This window comes from Daphnia pulex, chromosome 7 (assembly GCF_021134715.1).
Source record: "Daphnia pulex isolate KAP4 chromosome 7, ASM2113471v1".
NCBI lineage: Eukaryota > Metazoa > Arthropoda > Branchiopoda > Diplostraca > Daphniidae > Daphnia > Daphnia pulex.
This window is the reverse complement of record NC_060023.1, coordinates 27,822-41,742: the sequence shown is the minus strand read 5'-3', so window position 1 is coordinate 41,742 and position 13,921 is coordinate 27,822. Positions and strand designations below refer to the sequence as shown.

At 54.5% G+C, this 13,921-nt stretch overlaps 1 protein-coding gene across 1 annotated transcript; it reads left to right on the top strand.

The window, feature by feature from the left end:
* The first annotated feature begins 172 nt into the window (after nt 1-172).
* LOC124198513 (WD repeat and FYVE domain-containing protein 3-like) lies at nt 173-13,920 on the top strand. Its single transcript, XM_046594373.1, has 22 exons — nt 173-434; nt 513-1,208; nt 1,278-1,470; nt 1,545-1,734; nt 1,806-1,972; nt 2,036-2,238; nt 2,315-2,469; nt 2,659-3,486; nt 3,547-4,661; nt 4,719-4,891; nt 4,966-5,793; nt 5,857-6,125; nt 6,240-6,419; nt 6,483-7,958; nt 8,028-8,120; nt 8,192-9,441; nt 9,500-11,712; nt 11,776-11,971; nt 12,045-12,311; nt 12,390-12,501; nt 12,583-12,780; nt 12,865-13,920. Exons 2-22 carry the CDS (start codon nt 516-518, stop codon nt 12,971-12,973), a joined length of 10,908 nt encoding a protein of 3,635 aa, XP_046450329.1. The 5' UTR covers nt 173-434; nt 513-515; the 3' UTR covers nt 12,974-13,920.
* The last annotated feature ends 1 nt before the right edge of the window (nt 13,921 follows it).

Sequence of the window (13,921 nt, the reverse complement as noted above, 5' to 3'; positions counted from 1 at the left end):
AAATTATCGACGAGCAAGACGTGTTAAGTCGACCAGCACCTCAAACCACCAACGTGAAAATGAAGCGGGAAAAATGGAAATTGTTCCCGATTTCAGTTCAGGGTTGCCGCATTGGCCAGTTAATCAAATATTTTCGAGAATCAAAAATTGGTCGCATGGTGGCGCTGACGTAGGTCTCATCCCCGTTGTTTTCATTGGACGTAATCTGTGCGACTGTCAAATGTCAGTGACAGAGACATAATTTCTAGTGTTTTAGTTTCTTTTTTTATTGTGAAACCAGGGAAACTGATAACAACGATGAAGTGAAAACAAATTCTTGGCCCGCATTTTCTCATTCTGCCAATCAGATTGATGGCGAAAAGATGCTTCCCCATGACGTAAATACCCAATCACAAAGTCCCTCTTTTTAAGGTTCGAGAGACGAAATATCTCATGTAAGTTGTCCCTCAGTGATTGTTATTATTTGGGGTGGAAATATAAACTAATGATTTGATCACATTTGTGGCTTGCAGAAAATGAATGCCATGAAACGGTTCCTGCTTGGCTCCAGTAGCCAGGCCGCACAGACGGAAGCTAGTCAGCAGGCTGGAGCCAACACTTGTCCTCCAGTTGCCAATTGCGCCACAACAGAAATCGTTATGGGCATCAAACCCTCCCCATCTCAGCACGCAGCCCTCAGCCTCACCCATCTACGCAAACTGTTTTCTGACTTCAACTCGGTGGCCACCCAGGCCATGACGGAAGCAGATAGGGAGAGCAGGATGTACAGCATGCTGCCCCTCTTTTGCCGTGTCTTCTCCCACTGCCCAGCCTCTGAAATGCTGGAGAAATTCCCCGAAGTGGGCAGCTTCTGTCAGCAAGTGTCCCGTTTGGCCGTGTCGGAAATCCGACGGCGGGCGTCCAACCAGTCGACTGTGGCCGCCAGCCAGGCCATCGCCAGTTTCCTCGAAATGGAAGAGTCCAGCACCAACGCCACCCAGGAATCGAACGGAAACGGCTGGATGTTGCTGACCTGTCTCAACTTGCTCTCACTGGGCGGTCCCGGCTTGATTGAAATCATGACGGCCGCCTCTGTTCCTTCAACGTTAGTCAAGTGTCTCTACTTATTCTTCGATCTTCCCGATCTGGAAAACCCCGACACGGCCCCGCCGGGCTGCGAGTTCACTCCCAGGGAGCGGAGGCAACTTTTGCAGAAATCCTTTGGCCAGGTCTTATTGATTTTAAAATTGTTTTTTCTGCCAGGCTCTCAGGAGTTAATCAAGTCATTTCAATTGCAGATGCTCGTTAGATTGTGCAGCGTCCCAGCAGCCACGGAAGAGCTGGCCAGGAAAGACGATTTGACACTTTTGTTTTCGGCCCTGAGCTCCTGGTGCCCTCAGCACAACCTTTTATGGAGGAAAAATGCCAATGAAGTGCTGGTCGTGTTGACTCGACACGGATTGACGGCCCTCGTTCTCGGCTACATCCACAGTAATTGGCTTTCAAGTTTCCTTGTCGTGTTCAATTGTTTATTATTCATTGATGATTGATTCCGCCCTGGACAGATAAAGGCTGCGTCTCGCTCTGCGTGGAGAACATGCAAAAGGCTTCAGGCGATTTGCTGCCGCTGGAAGTGGTGGAAATGTTCGCCACCGTCTTTTGCCTGTTGAAAGATTCGGCCGACGTGACGCAAACGCTTTTGGACGATTTTCGCAGTTGCCAGGGCTACAGTTTCCTGACCGAATTTTTGCTCAGGTGAATTGACACATTATGGCCATTTGGGTTAGATTTTTAATTGTTAATTGGTTTTGTGTGGCCATTGGCAGGGCGGAACACGACACGGTCGTGGAATCTCAAGAGGCTCTGAGGAATTTGGTTTTCCTGGTTTCGTCGTTGAGTACGTGCGGATTTCACGAAGTCCGTCCCATGGCCTTTTCCACCGGATCTCTTTTTCAATTGCCAAACTTTATCACCCCCACTCCGCTGGGCAAAGGTATATCCACCAGCCTTTTAATTTGATTTGGTTGTTTTATCATTTTTTGATTGGGATGTCCAGGGTCGAGCGTGAGGAATATCCCGGCGTTCCAGGTGTTGCACAGCGCTTTCATCAAATCATCAACGTCGACTCTTTCCTCGGTGATCCTGGACGCCGTTTCCACCATTTTCCACTCTGATCCGGCCAATTATTTCATCCTCGAGTCGCAAAACACTTTGAATCAGTTTGCCGAAAAGATTCATTTGAAAGGAGCCGAAGTTCAGGTATCATTTCAACTAGTACTATTTGGAAAATTTTGGACAATGTCAACATTAATTTTCGGGTTGTTGAATTGTGCAGGAGAAATATTTCCGACTGCTGGAATTTGTGGTTTTCCAGCTCAACTACGTCCCTTGCAAGGAGCTGATTTCCCTTTCGCTTTTGTTGAGAAATCACGCAGCCAATTACACGCAGTGCAGTATTCAGTGCATGGTCGTCCTCCTCACCATTCTGAGGTACTCTATGCTCTTTTATCGATCCTTGTGTCCTCAGCCCCATTCCCGACTTATTGATAGTCGAGGGTTAGAGTACTGGTTCCTTCCTTTTGTCGCTGGGCTATTATTACTCACGCTGGATCGATATCACCCACATTGGCGGCATACAGACCAATTGATTGATCCTCATTTTTTGTTTCATTATTTTAGGCATCACGCCATCTTCAAGGATGTCTACCGCGAAGTGGGATTGCTGGAAGTCCTAGTGACTTGCCTCCAGCGCTTTGCCTCGGTGATGAAATTGAAATTGGACGGCAGTGACGGGCAGCAGGCCATCATCAAAGAAGAGCCGGACCGCGAAAGAGAATTGGGTTATTTAGTGATGGAAGGCCTGGGCGTCCTCTTGGTGGGCAACGCCAACAACGCGGCCGTTTTCCGTGAGTCGGGCGGCGCCCGCTGCGCCCACAATCTCATCCCCTACACCGACTGCCGCCGGGAAGCTCTCTGCCTGGTCCAGCAGCTCATTTTGAGCACGGGCGGTGACGACGATATGGGCACCGTCCTGGGTCTCCTCCAATCGGCGCCCGCCACCGACCTGGCCCTGAAAATGGACATTTTGAAATCGCTGCTGACCTGCCTGAGGGAGAGCCACCGGACCAGGACCATGTTCCGTAAAGTGGGCGCCTTTGTCTACATCATGTCGGCCCTGGTCTCGATGGAGGGCTGCCTCCATCCCGATCCGGCCCAGTCGGCCTCCAGCTCGTCCAATTGGGATTCCCTGACCCCCGTCGAGATCCTGCGGCTCCTGCACCTCATTTTCAACACGCTCTGCGTGGCCATGCGCTACGAGCCGGCCAACGCCAAGTTCTTCCAGCAGGAGATTTGTGGCCCGTCTCTCTGCGACACCATCCGCCTGCTGGGCTGTTTCGACCAGACCCGAACCTTTGACTCGCCCGACGAGCCGGAAGACGGCGATCCACCCCTCCAACAAGTCGGAGGATTGCACCAAATCTTTAACCGAGGCGTCCAGGATTTCGAGCAAGTTCCCAGTTAAATCCCAGTCAATCGATCCATTTTTACTTTTTATTATTTCTGCAGGGAAGAAGAAGTCAAGGACAAGAACCGGTCGCTGGTCAATGCCACCCTGGTCCTTCGACTCCTTTACGATTTGGCCGTGGACTCGTACGATCGGGCCCAACAGTTGCCCGTCTGCTGCTCGGCCGACGGCAAAACTATTCCACGGAGTAAAAGTCTCAGCGATAGTGACCCGAGTGTCGCTCTCAGGAGGCCGGTGAATCTCAATCCCATCAGCGCCAATCCGGATCCTATTCTGGTCCATCCCGGCGTCGTCCTGGCCATGTTCCAGCTCCTGCCTTCCATCTGGACGCCCGAGAACGTCAAGGCCAGCAAGAGTCTCCAGCTCCTGGTGACGGACATTATCCAGTCGCTGACCCACTCGGAGCGCAACGTCCAAATCCTTTGCGACGCCGGATTTCCCTCAGAGATCCTGAAATACGCCAGTTCGGTCCTCAATGACGAGTCCCGTCACCTCCACGGACCCCTGCTGACCGTCCTGGAGCAGCTCGTCCGCCAGGCCCTCGAGCCTAAAGACTTGAGGGCCTTTCTGCGGATGGGCGATCCTTTGAATTGCCTCCTGCCGGAATTGAGCGATCCCAAAACGGCGCAGACCAACAGCAACGGCGCCCCACTGCCCTTGTTCCGCTTGAAATCGCTAGTGTCCATGTCGACACCCAAGGACGTGGGCAGGAGCGGCCACCAGGGAGTGGCGCTGTCGCCTCCGCCCTTTGTCGAGTTCGACATGCAGCCGGAAGGATTCGGATGCCTTTTCCTCCCGTCGGTGGCGCCCCAGTGTCAGCACGGCGGAGTCGGTTCGGGATCCGGTGGCGGAGGAGGCGGTGGGGCTGGACAAGGTGCCGCCGGCCAAAACGGCTCATCCGGCCAAGTGATTATGGGCGGAGTGGGCAGCGGAGGCGACCGAGTCTTTCCGGCCCCAACGGGTATGAGCTACTCCACCTGGATCTGCGTCGACAAGTTTAGCGATCCCCGACTGGACCCGCACGGCATTCGGCTCCTGACGCTGGTCAGGAATGTCATGGAGCGGCCGGACGACAATTTGGTCTGTTTGAGCGTCGTCTTGTCGCCCAGGGACAAGGCTTTGCTGGTCAGCACCCAGGAAACTCCTTTGCCCAAAGGTGAAATTTTATTTTGAACCTCCTGGGAATTTTAATTGAATCCAATTGAACCACCAGGATCGAGCGATTGGGAGCCGGAAGTGTCGGGTGATTTCGGTGCTCGGATTTGGAATCCCGATCTGATCCAGGAAGGACATTGGCATCACTTGGCCTTGGTCTGGAGCCGGGCCGTTTTAAAGAATTCCCAATTTTCCCTCTACATTGACGGCCAGTTGGTCTACACGGGCAAAGTGAGGATCGCCCTTTGTTTTGATTATTCCATTGAATTTTTATTTCAACTAATTTCACTTTTTAAAATGCGCAGATGCATTACATATCACAAAATCCGGGCGGAGGAGCGGCCAACTTGACGGTGGCCTCGTCCGTTTTCGGTTACATCGGCACGGCGCCGTCATGGCGACGCCAATCGAGGCTCGTCTGGCGCCAGGGTCCGTGTCATCTCGTCGAGGACGCCTTCAACCCTCAGGTGGTCCAGTGGATTTACAGGATCGGCCCCCACTACGTCGGCAGCCTCCAGGCGCCGCAACTGCCCGGCTCGGCCGAGGCTCTGTGCTCCTTGGTCAACGAGGAGCGGATCGTTTTCGGTCTCAACGCCTCGGCCATGAGTCCGTTGACGTTGGCCAAGATCCGCAAAGTCTACCGCAAGACGGACTCGCGCTCCGTGGCCAAACAGCTGGGCATGTCGTCGCACGAGAATGCCACCCCCATCCGGCTGCTGCACAACGCGGCTGGGCATCTTTCCGGTCCGGCCAGGACCCTGGGCGGAGTCGTCATCGGTTACCTGGGTGTCCGAGTCTTTTGCCCGCGGCCCATCTGCACCACGATGCAGGCTGTTGGCGGCTGCAACGTCCTGTTGGGCCTAGTGGCCATGGCGACGGACGTGGAGAGCCTCTACGCCTCGGTCAAGGCCCTGGTCTACGTGGTCAAGTGCAACGGGCAAGCCCAGCACGAGATGGAGCGCATCCGCGGCTACCAGACGCTGGCCTACCTCCTCAAGCGCCACAAGGCCTGGCTCAACAACCACATCCTGCAGCTGATCCTGGTCCTGGTCGGCTTTGAACAGCACAACAACAAGGCCGGCAACGAGCCCAACAACAGCCTGGCCTTTAGGGACCTGCTGGCCGATCTCGATGTTTGTTTTTCTTTAATTATTTCAAGTTTTTACTTTGAATAATTTGGACTTTTTTTTTTCCAGGTGTGGAGAGATACGGTGGACGATTTGTTAAAAGTTTTGTTCGACTTGTTTTACCGGATGGCGGCCGAGAGCGGAACAGACGGCCGGAGTAACACGCGCTATTTGCGCGACCTGAACCTGGTCGGCCGTCTGCTGCAGATTCTCCATCACGAAAATCATCACCCGGGCGGAGGGGTCGTCGCAATACTCGGCGCCAGTGCTCGAGAAACCCTCTGGAACCTTCTCGGCTGGCTCTTGCACAACAATCCTCGCCCAGTCGACCTTTTGCTGTGAGTTGTTTGATTTTCTTTCGCATTATTCGTCGCTAGATGGCGTCTAGTTTGACGTTTGACCGCTAGATGGCGTTGACGATTGTTTTTGTTTTCATTTCGATCGTCAAACAGATTCGGCCAGTATTTGGCCACCACTCTGCCCGTCTGCGTCAACGATGACAAGAATACGAGCAGCGATGACGGGAAGCTGGACGACAGTTCGCCGGCAGCTTTGGTGGCAAGTCGAAATGAAGGTCTGACTCTCCTCTTCAAGCTGCTACTCGTCCACGACAAGGGCGTCATCAATCAGACGTGAGCCATTCGTTAATGTTTTGCCCAAATTGTTCCAAATTGAAAATGTCTTGTTGATTTCAGGTTCGCCGAAGAGTTTCTTCGCGTGTTGGGTTTCGATTGGCTGCTGCTGTTCATGCAGCCACAAGTCAAGTCATCCAGCGTCATCCTCTCTGCCAACTGCCTCCTCCTTCTGCTCTCCAACCAGCAGTCCCTCGCCAGATTCCGTGAGGGGGTCAGCACTGGGGCCGGCTGGGCTCGTTCCAGGGATCTCATCACCTCTCAGGGGTTTGCGTCTGGTGCAGGGGCTGCAGGCCCCCTGCGTTTGGTGGGCAGGACCTTCAGCGTGGCTTCAGACGATGTGGCCACGTCCCCCAGCGGCAACCTGCAGAGCCAGCAGCTACCAGGGTTCCAGCTGCTGGGCTGGATGCTAGTCAACCACACGAGCCTGCCTGAAATCTACTACCTCATCATCGGTCTGATGGTTGGCAAAGCCCAGCTGAGGACCTCGAGCCAGTTGGACCTGGAAACGATTTGGAGCTGCTTGTTTGGTGTGAGCCAAGGGCAGCCCATCGCTTCGCTGGGCGGTCGTGGCGTCCCCATGTACTGCCCAGAGGCCATCACGGTTCTATTGACGATGATGCGGGCCATCATGAACCCGGAGGAGAGCAGCGGCGCCGACGAGGCGTCGACCAACTACCCCAACGTCCTGCTCCAGTTCCTCTTTTACGTCTACAACAACGCGCCCGACTACATGTCGGTGTTTATGACGTCGGACCTGCTCAACGCCATGGTGGCCAGCCTCTTCCCCATCGGCCTCCATCACCAGCAGCAGCACAGCCTCAGTTCTGAGCCCAGCACGCCCGTCGAGGAGTTGAACCGCCAATTCGTCATGGTGGAGAGTTCGATCGAGTCGGCCAAGGATCCGCTGACCTTCCACCACCGGGCCAAAAAGACGCTGATGGACTTTCTGAGGACCATCGTTATCGACTCGCTCTCGCTGCCCGTCACCAGCGGCGGCGGGACGGGGGCCAGCAGCGGCAGCAGCACCACCGTCCGTCCGGTGCCCATCATCGACGTCATCATGGACGCCTGCCCGGACTCGGCCAACTACAACCAGCACTGCCAATTCCAGACGGAATTGCTAACGATCGTCATGGAATATCTCTCGTCGGCCGGCGTCATCCTGGGCGAGCAGGGAGTCTTGCCCGTCGTCACCCAGATCGGCGGCAGCCTCCAGAATGTGGCGCCCAACATTTTCTACCTGGCCGGCCGCTTGGTGGACAAGCTCTGGCTGGGCGTCCTCAACCGTGACCCCCACCACGTCTTTGATTTCATCGTCCAGCTCATCACCCAGGCCAAGAAACGGACGTCGAGTATTGGCGGCAACAGCAGCGCCAGCAGCGGCGGCTCGGGCTCTTCCGGCCTGGCCTCTCAGTCGCTGGACAACATTTACCGCTGCCTCAACCGCTGCATCCTATTCCTCCTGTCCAGGCCGGCCGACTCGATCAGCGAGCAAATGTCGTTGCTGGAAGCCCTCCACAAATTGACTAATCACAGGTGTGTCATTAATTCATTGGCAATCCATTTGTTTACAATCGAAACTTATTATTTGTCCGTTTTTTCCAGGAGTTTGATTTTCGGGTCGGGCAATCACGACCTGGAATTTATCGGCTGCCTGTGCCATTGCCTACTCCAACTGACGTTGACTTTGAAAATCTCGTAAGTTTTTCATCATTTCATTTTTGTGCGGAATTTTTTGGACAAATTGTTGACTGAATTTCAAAATGCAGGACGGAGCCGAGCCGGACGACTTGGCACGTGAGCGGAGAGGAAGTGGAGCCCAACAGCAGTTTGAGAGAGGCCCAGCATTTGGCCGCCGTGGCCGCCCAGCGCGTTTGGGAGGAATTGTACGTCAGCAAGAAACCGGCCGTCGAGGAGGCCTTCAAGATCAGCCTGGGCGCCAACACTCAGCACCGGGCGCCCAGTTTGGAGCTGGTCAGAGAGCCGGCCCTCAAGTTGTGGATGCAATACGTCGAGGCCGAGCGTCGCTCCGCCTACCGCACCGTCCTGGAAGTGTCGACGCCCAACCAGATCCAGTCCAAGATCCAGAAAGTGACGGGCGGGCTGACCCGTCTGACCAGCCGCTCGCTGACGATGAAGAGCAGCAAAAAGGAGGACACGATCAACGTCATGGGCCGGCACAGTCACGCCGGTAACCTCTCCTACTGCTGGGCAGACGTCTGGCTGTCTACCCAGTACCAACTGGCCGGCCTCAAGGAGCAACTGGAGCTGGAGCGGAGGCAGAGGCAGCAGGCCCTGCAGCACGTCGAGCAATTCAATCGGCTCAGCTGGAAGCGGGTGGAAGAGACGGAATTGCTGCGGGTGCGCGGCCTTTGGGGCCCGTCGCAAGAGTCTCGAGTCCTGACCAAGTGGATGCTGGACATGACGGAAGGGCCTTGCCGGATGCGCAAGAAACTGACGCCCAATCCGCACTTTTACGCCCTGTACCCGTACCGGCCGGAATTGGAGTTGGCCGAGAACAAGTCGATCCGGTACAAGGTGGCCACCTCCCTGGACGCCAAGGAGCACTTTAAACTCTACTCGAAATGGAGGCAGAGTCTCCTGCAAGAGGATCAGGTGGTGGATCGGGTCCAGGAGCCGGAAGAAGCCCAGCAGCAGTCGGTGCTGGTGGAGAGCGGTTCCGGCGGCAGCAGCGCCGGTGACGAGTTGGTGCCGGCCGAGACGATCCTGTCGACTTCTCCGCAGCTGCCGCAGGATCTGCCGCAATTGCTGAGGCCCATCAAACGAGACGTCCAGCAGGTGAATCAGACGATGGCCGATATCGACGAGGAAGTGGAATTGATCGGATCCAGTCCGGCGGCGGACGAGCCGCTGGTTTCATCCCAATCGACTGCCCAGCAACAACCGCAGGATTGGCAGAACCTGATGCGACTCCTGGAAGAAAACGAGAAAATCGGCCATTTGTTCCGCTCGGCACGCGTCCAGGGCCTGGAAACGGTCGACGGACTCCTTCTCTTTGGTAATCTAATTTATTTCGTCTTGATTTGCTGGCCAGGATTTAATTCAACTTGAAACAGGCAAGGAGCATTTATACGTGGTGGACGGATTCACTCAGACTCCGTCGCGGGAAATCCGCGACGTTTCCAATTTCCCGTCGGGGACGTTCGAGCCGATCGTTCCGCCGTACACGACGCCCGGCTACGGGAGCAGCGGGAGCAGCAACAGCAACCGTCAGGAGCTCAAGTCGGTCCACCAGTGCTCGCGGCTGGGCTACGAGGACATCCGCGAGGTCCACAAGCGCCGCTACCTCCTCCAGCCCATCGCCCTGGAGATCTTCTCTAATGACGGACGCAACCACCTGCTGGCCTTCCCGCCCAACGTCCGCAACAAAGTCTACCAGCGGCTCCTGGCCACGGCTACGGGCCTCTCGGACTCGGCCAGCCAATCGGTGGCCGGCCAGAAGCGGGCGGCCAACGTGGAGCAGTCGGCTGGCCTCTTGTCGACCATGACGGCCGGCCTGATGGGTGAGACGTCGGTGACCCAGCGCTGGGTCAGGGGCGAACTGTCCAACTTTCAGTATCTGATGCACCTCAACACGCTGGCCGGCCGCTCCTACAACGATCTGATGCAGTACCCAGTTTTCCCTTGGGTGTTGGCCGATTACGACTCGCCCGAGCTGGACCTCTCGCAGCCGTCCACCTTCCGCGACCTGTCCAAGCCGATGGGGGCCCAGACGTCTGACCGGCTGCAGCAGTTCCGCAAGCGCTACAAGGAGTGGGACGACCCGCACAACGAGACGGGCCCTTACCACTACGGCACCCACTACTCGTCGGCCATGATCGTCTGCTCCTACCTGGTCCGGCTGGAGCCCTTCACCCAGCAGTTCCTCCAGCTGCAGGGCGGACACTTTGACTTGGCCGACCGGCTGTTCCACTCGATCCGCGAGGCCTGGTGGTCGGCTGCCCAGCTCAACATGGCCGACGTCAAGGAGCTGATCCCCGAATTCTTTTACCTGCCCGACTTTTTGGTCAACGCCAACCGGTTCGACCTGGGCTGCAAGCAGAGCGGCGTGGCCCTGGACGACGTCGTCCTGCCTCCCTGGGCCAAAAACGACCCGCGCGAGTTCATCCGGCTGCACCGGGCCGCCCTGGAGAGCGACTACGTCTCTCAGCACCTGCACGAGTGGATCGATCTCATCTTCGGCTACAAGCAGCAAGGGCCGGCGGCCGTCGAGTCCGTCAACCTCTTCCATCCGCTCTTCTACGAGGGCAACGTGGACATTTACAGCATCGAGGATCCGCTCAAGAAGAACGCCGTCATCGGATTCATCAACAATTTCGGACAGACGCCCAAGCAGCTCTTCAAGAAGCCGCATCCCAGCAAGAAGGTGGGCGGGGCCGGCAGTCGCATCAGTGGACTGGAAATGGCCTTGCCTTTGGCCGGACAGGCTGCCATGCAGATCCTGCCTCTCCTGCCGTCGTCGGCGGCTTCCGGCTTCCATTCGGGCGGAGCGGGCGGAAGCGGAGGAAGCGGGGCGGCCGCCGAGGCCTTTTTCCACCACGTCGACCACCTCAGCCCGTCGCTGCAGGCCGTCAAGGAGCTGAAACGGCCCGTGGGTCACATGATCGGGGCCGAGCGGTCGGTGGTGGCCGTCGAGGAGAACAAGTGCCTCCTGCCGCCCAACTACACGCGATGCGTCGCCTGGGGCTACGCTGACCATTCCATCCGACTGGTCCCGCACGATTCGGACAAGGCCCTGATGGTCTGCGAGACGCCGTTCCACCAGGAGATCCTGACCTGCGTCTGCCCAACGGGACGCACGGTGGTGACGGGCGGGGCCAATACGGTCGTCACCGTTTGGGACCTGGGCAAGAAACAGTTCACCGTTCGCCAGCATCTCTACGGTCACACGGAGGCCGTCACTTGCCTGGCGGCTTCGGCCGGCTACCAGATCCTGGTGTCGGGTTCCAGGGATCGGACGGCCATCGTCTGGGATTTGTCGCGTTTGACTTTTATCCGACAGTTGACTGGGCACAACGCGCCGCTTGCGGCCATCGACATCAACGATCTGACGGGCGACATCGCCACTTGCTCCGGCACTTGGCTCCACCTGTGGTCCATCAACGGCGACCCGCTGGCCAGCGTCAACACCCTGGTGGGTCAAATCGGCCGTTCGCAGCACATCCTCTGCGTCTGTTTCTCGCAGTTGAACGAGTGGGATCCCATGAACGTCATCCTGACGGGATCGACGGACGGAGTCGTTCGAATGTGGTCCCTCGACTACGTCCAGGTAATTCGATCTACGGCAATTTTTACCTGGGATTATTTTAATTGGTTTGAAATTGTTTCCCAGGTTCCCAACGAGGAAACGCCGACACAAGTTCCAAGGACGGAAGAAACGGCCGAGGCTCCTAAACTGGTCGAAGAATCGGAAGAGGATTCACCCGACGATGCCCAGCTGCCCGGTGCCATTCTGCAGCGACAGGCGTCCGTCAGCAGTTTGCCCATCAGCTGCGGCGACAGCAGCGAACACGAAGGCCCCGACAGCAGTAAACCAATTCCATTTGACTTTATTAATCATTTTCGCTGGATTGACGACTCTGTTTCTATTTTATTGCCCAGCTTCTTCGCCCGTCCCGACTCAACCAAAGGAAGGTGAGAATCCATCGCTGGAACAACCGGAACAACAACAACAACAATCGACGGAGCCGTTGCAGACGAGCCGGAGCGATTCGAGTCTGAACGGAACGTTTGAAATGATTAGCGAGTCGGAAGTGAGGGAGAGCGCCATCCAGCAGCAGCAACAGCAGCAGACGCCCAAAGCTAACGTGGTGGCTCCTTTCGTGAGCCAACAGCCGGGCAAGAAATCCCGCCACGTCCTCAAAGAAGGTTTGAATTTTTTTTAAATCTCAGAATAATTGGACGGATGAAATTTGCTAACGAATTTTATTTGTCTTCCGGTTGCAGGTTTCAAGTGGCAGAGGCAGTTGATTTTCCGGACGAAATTAACGATGCACACGGCCTACGATCGCCAAGATAACAGCGAACCTGCGTCCGTCACATCTCTGGCCATTTCCAAGTAAAAACATTTTTAAATTAAACCAAAATCATTTGAATGAAATTTCCTAATTTTGTTTTGATTTGTTTATTTCAAAAAAAGGGACAATAGAACTGTATTGGTTGGCGACGCCCGCGGTCGCATCCATTCGTGGAGCGTGACGGACGTGACGGGCCGCTCGGTGGCCGACCATTGGCTCCGCGACGACACGGCCGAAACGTGCACTAAATGCCGCGTGAAATTCTCGTTGACTGAGCGCCGACATCACTGCCGCAACTGCGGACACGTCTTCTGCTCCCGGTAAATTCAATTTCAATTAAAATGGAAATTTGCCGATTGAAATAGAAATTAATTTTTGGCAATTTTGGTTTTGGGTTTCCACAGTTGCAGTCGCTACGAGTCTGAAATTATGCAATTGAGGATCCGCCGGCCGGTGCGGGTGTGTCAAGAGTGCTACGCTTCTTTGAAAATGTCCAGCGATGGAACTTCTTAATTTTCGACTGTCAAAAGATGAAGAGATGTTTGATTTAAAAAAGAAAATGGGCTAATCTGTCAGAGTAGTGAATCAATGTCCAGTTATGTAACGACACCCGCCCTTTGACCCAATGGATCAGGGGGCGGGGCAATTTATATCACAGGCTGATATCAGGTGTGTAGATGATTTCTAAAAATTAGGGTTTTTAAAAACGACAGTCGTGTTTTAGCAGATGATGTTTATACAATCGACATTCCAATCGGCCCCTTTTATTACCCTCCGGTTTGCACACAATCAAATGCATTTTTCTTTATTCTGTCTTTTTAAATCTGATTATTATTTTAGAGAGAATTTGACTATTGGGGCAGAGTAGATTGACTGTGTATTTGTGTAGCCTCCCCCCCTCAAACGAGAAAGAAAAGAAATGAAAATTTCTTATTTATGATTTCAAGTAGCGAAATCCAATATTTCTGTACACACATTTGACTCCTCCCACTCTTTGGCTTTTGCAACCCCATTCGACGACGATAAAAGAACCGTGCCGTTTTTCTTTTTTCTTTTTCGTGTTTCGATTCTGTTTGATTTCGTGTTTCCTTTTCCCGTCAACAAAGAAAAAAGAAAAACATCTCCTGCCTTTTTGCGACGCCCCACAGTCCATCACACACACAAGAAATGAAAAGAAAAGTTATAAAAAAAAATATTTGACCGTGTGCGCGTAGTGAGTATTTGTGTGCATCATGTAGACCCCACCCACCCCAGCCCAGCAGAAAAAAAAGGAAAAAAAAAATTGTTGGCATTATACATGTTGTTTATATAATAACATTGTCGTCACCTCGTCAGTGTCAAATTGAAAAAAAAAAAAAACTGTTTGATCGGAAAATCTCAAGGGAGAACAAAAACAAAAAGAATAAAAAAAATATGAACAGTGGACTTATGTAATACAAGGCAAAGATGTTATAACACGAT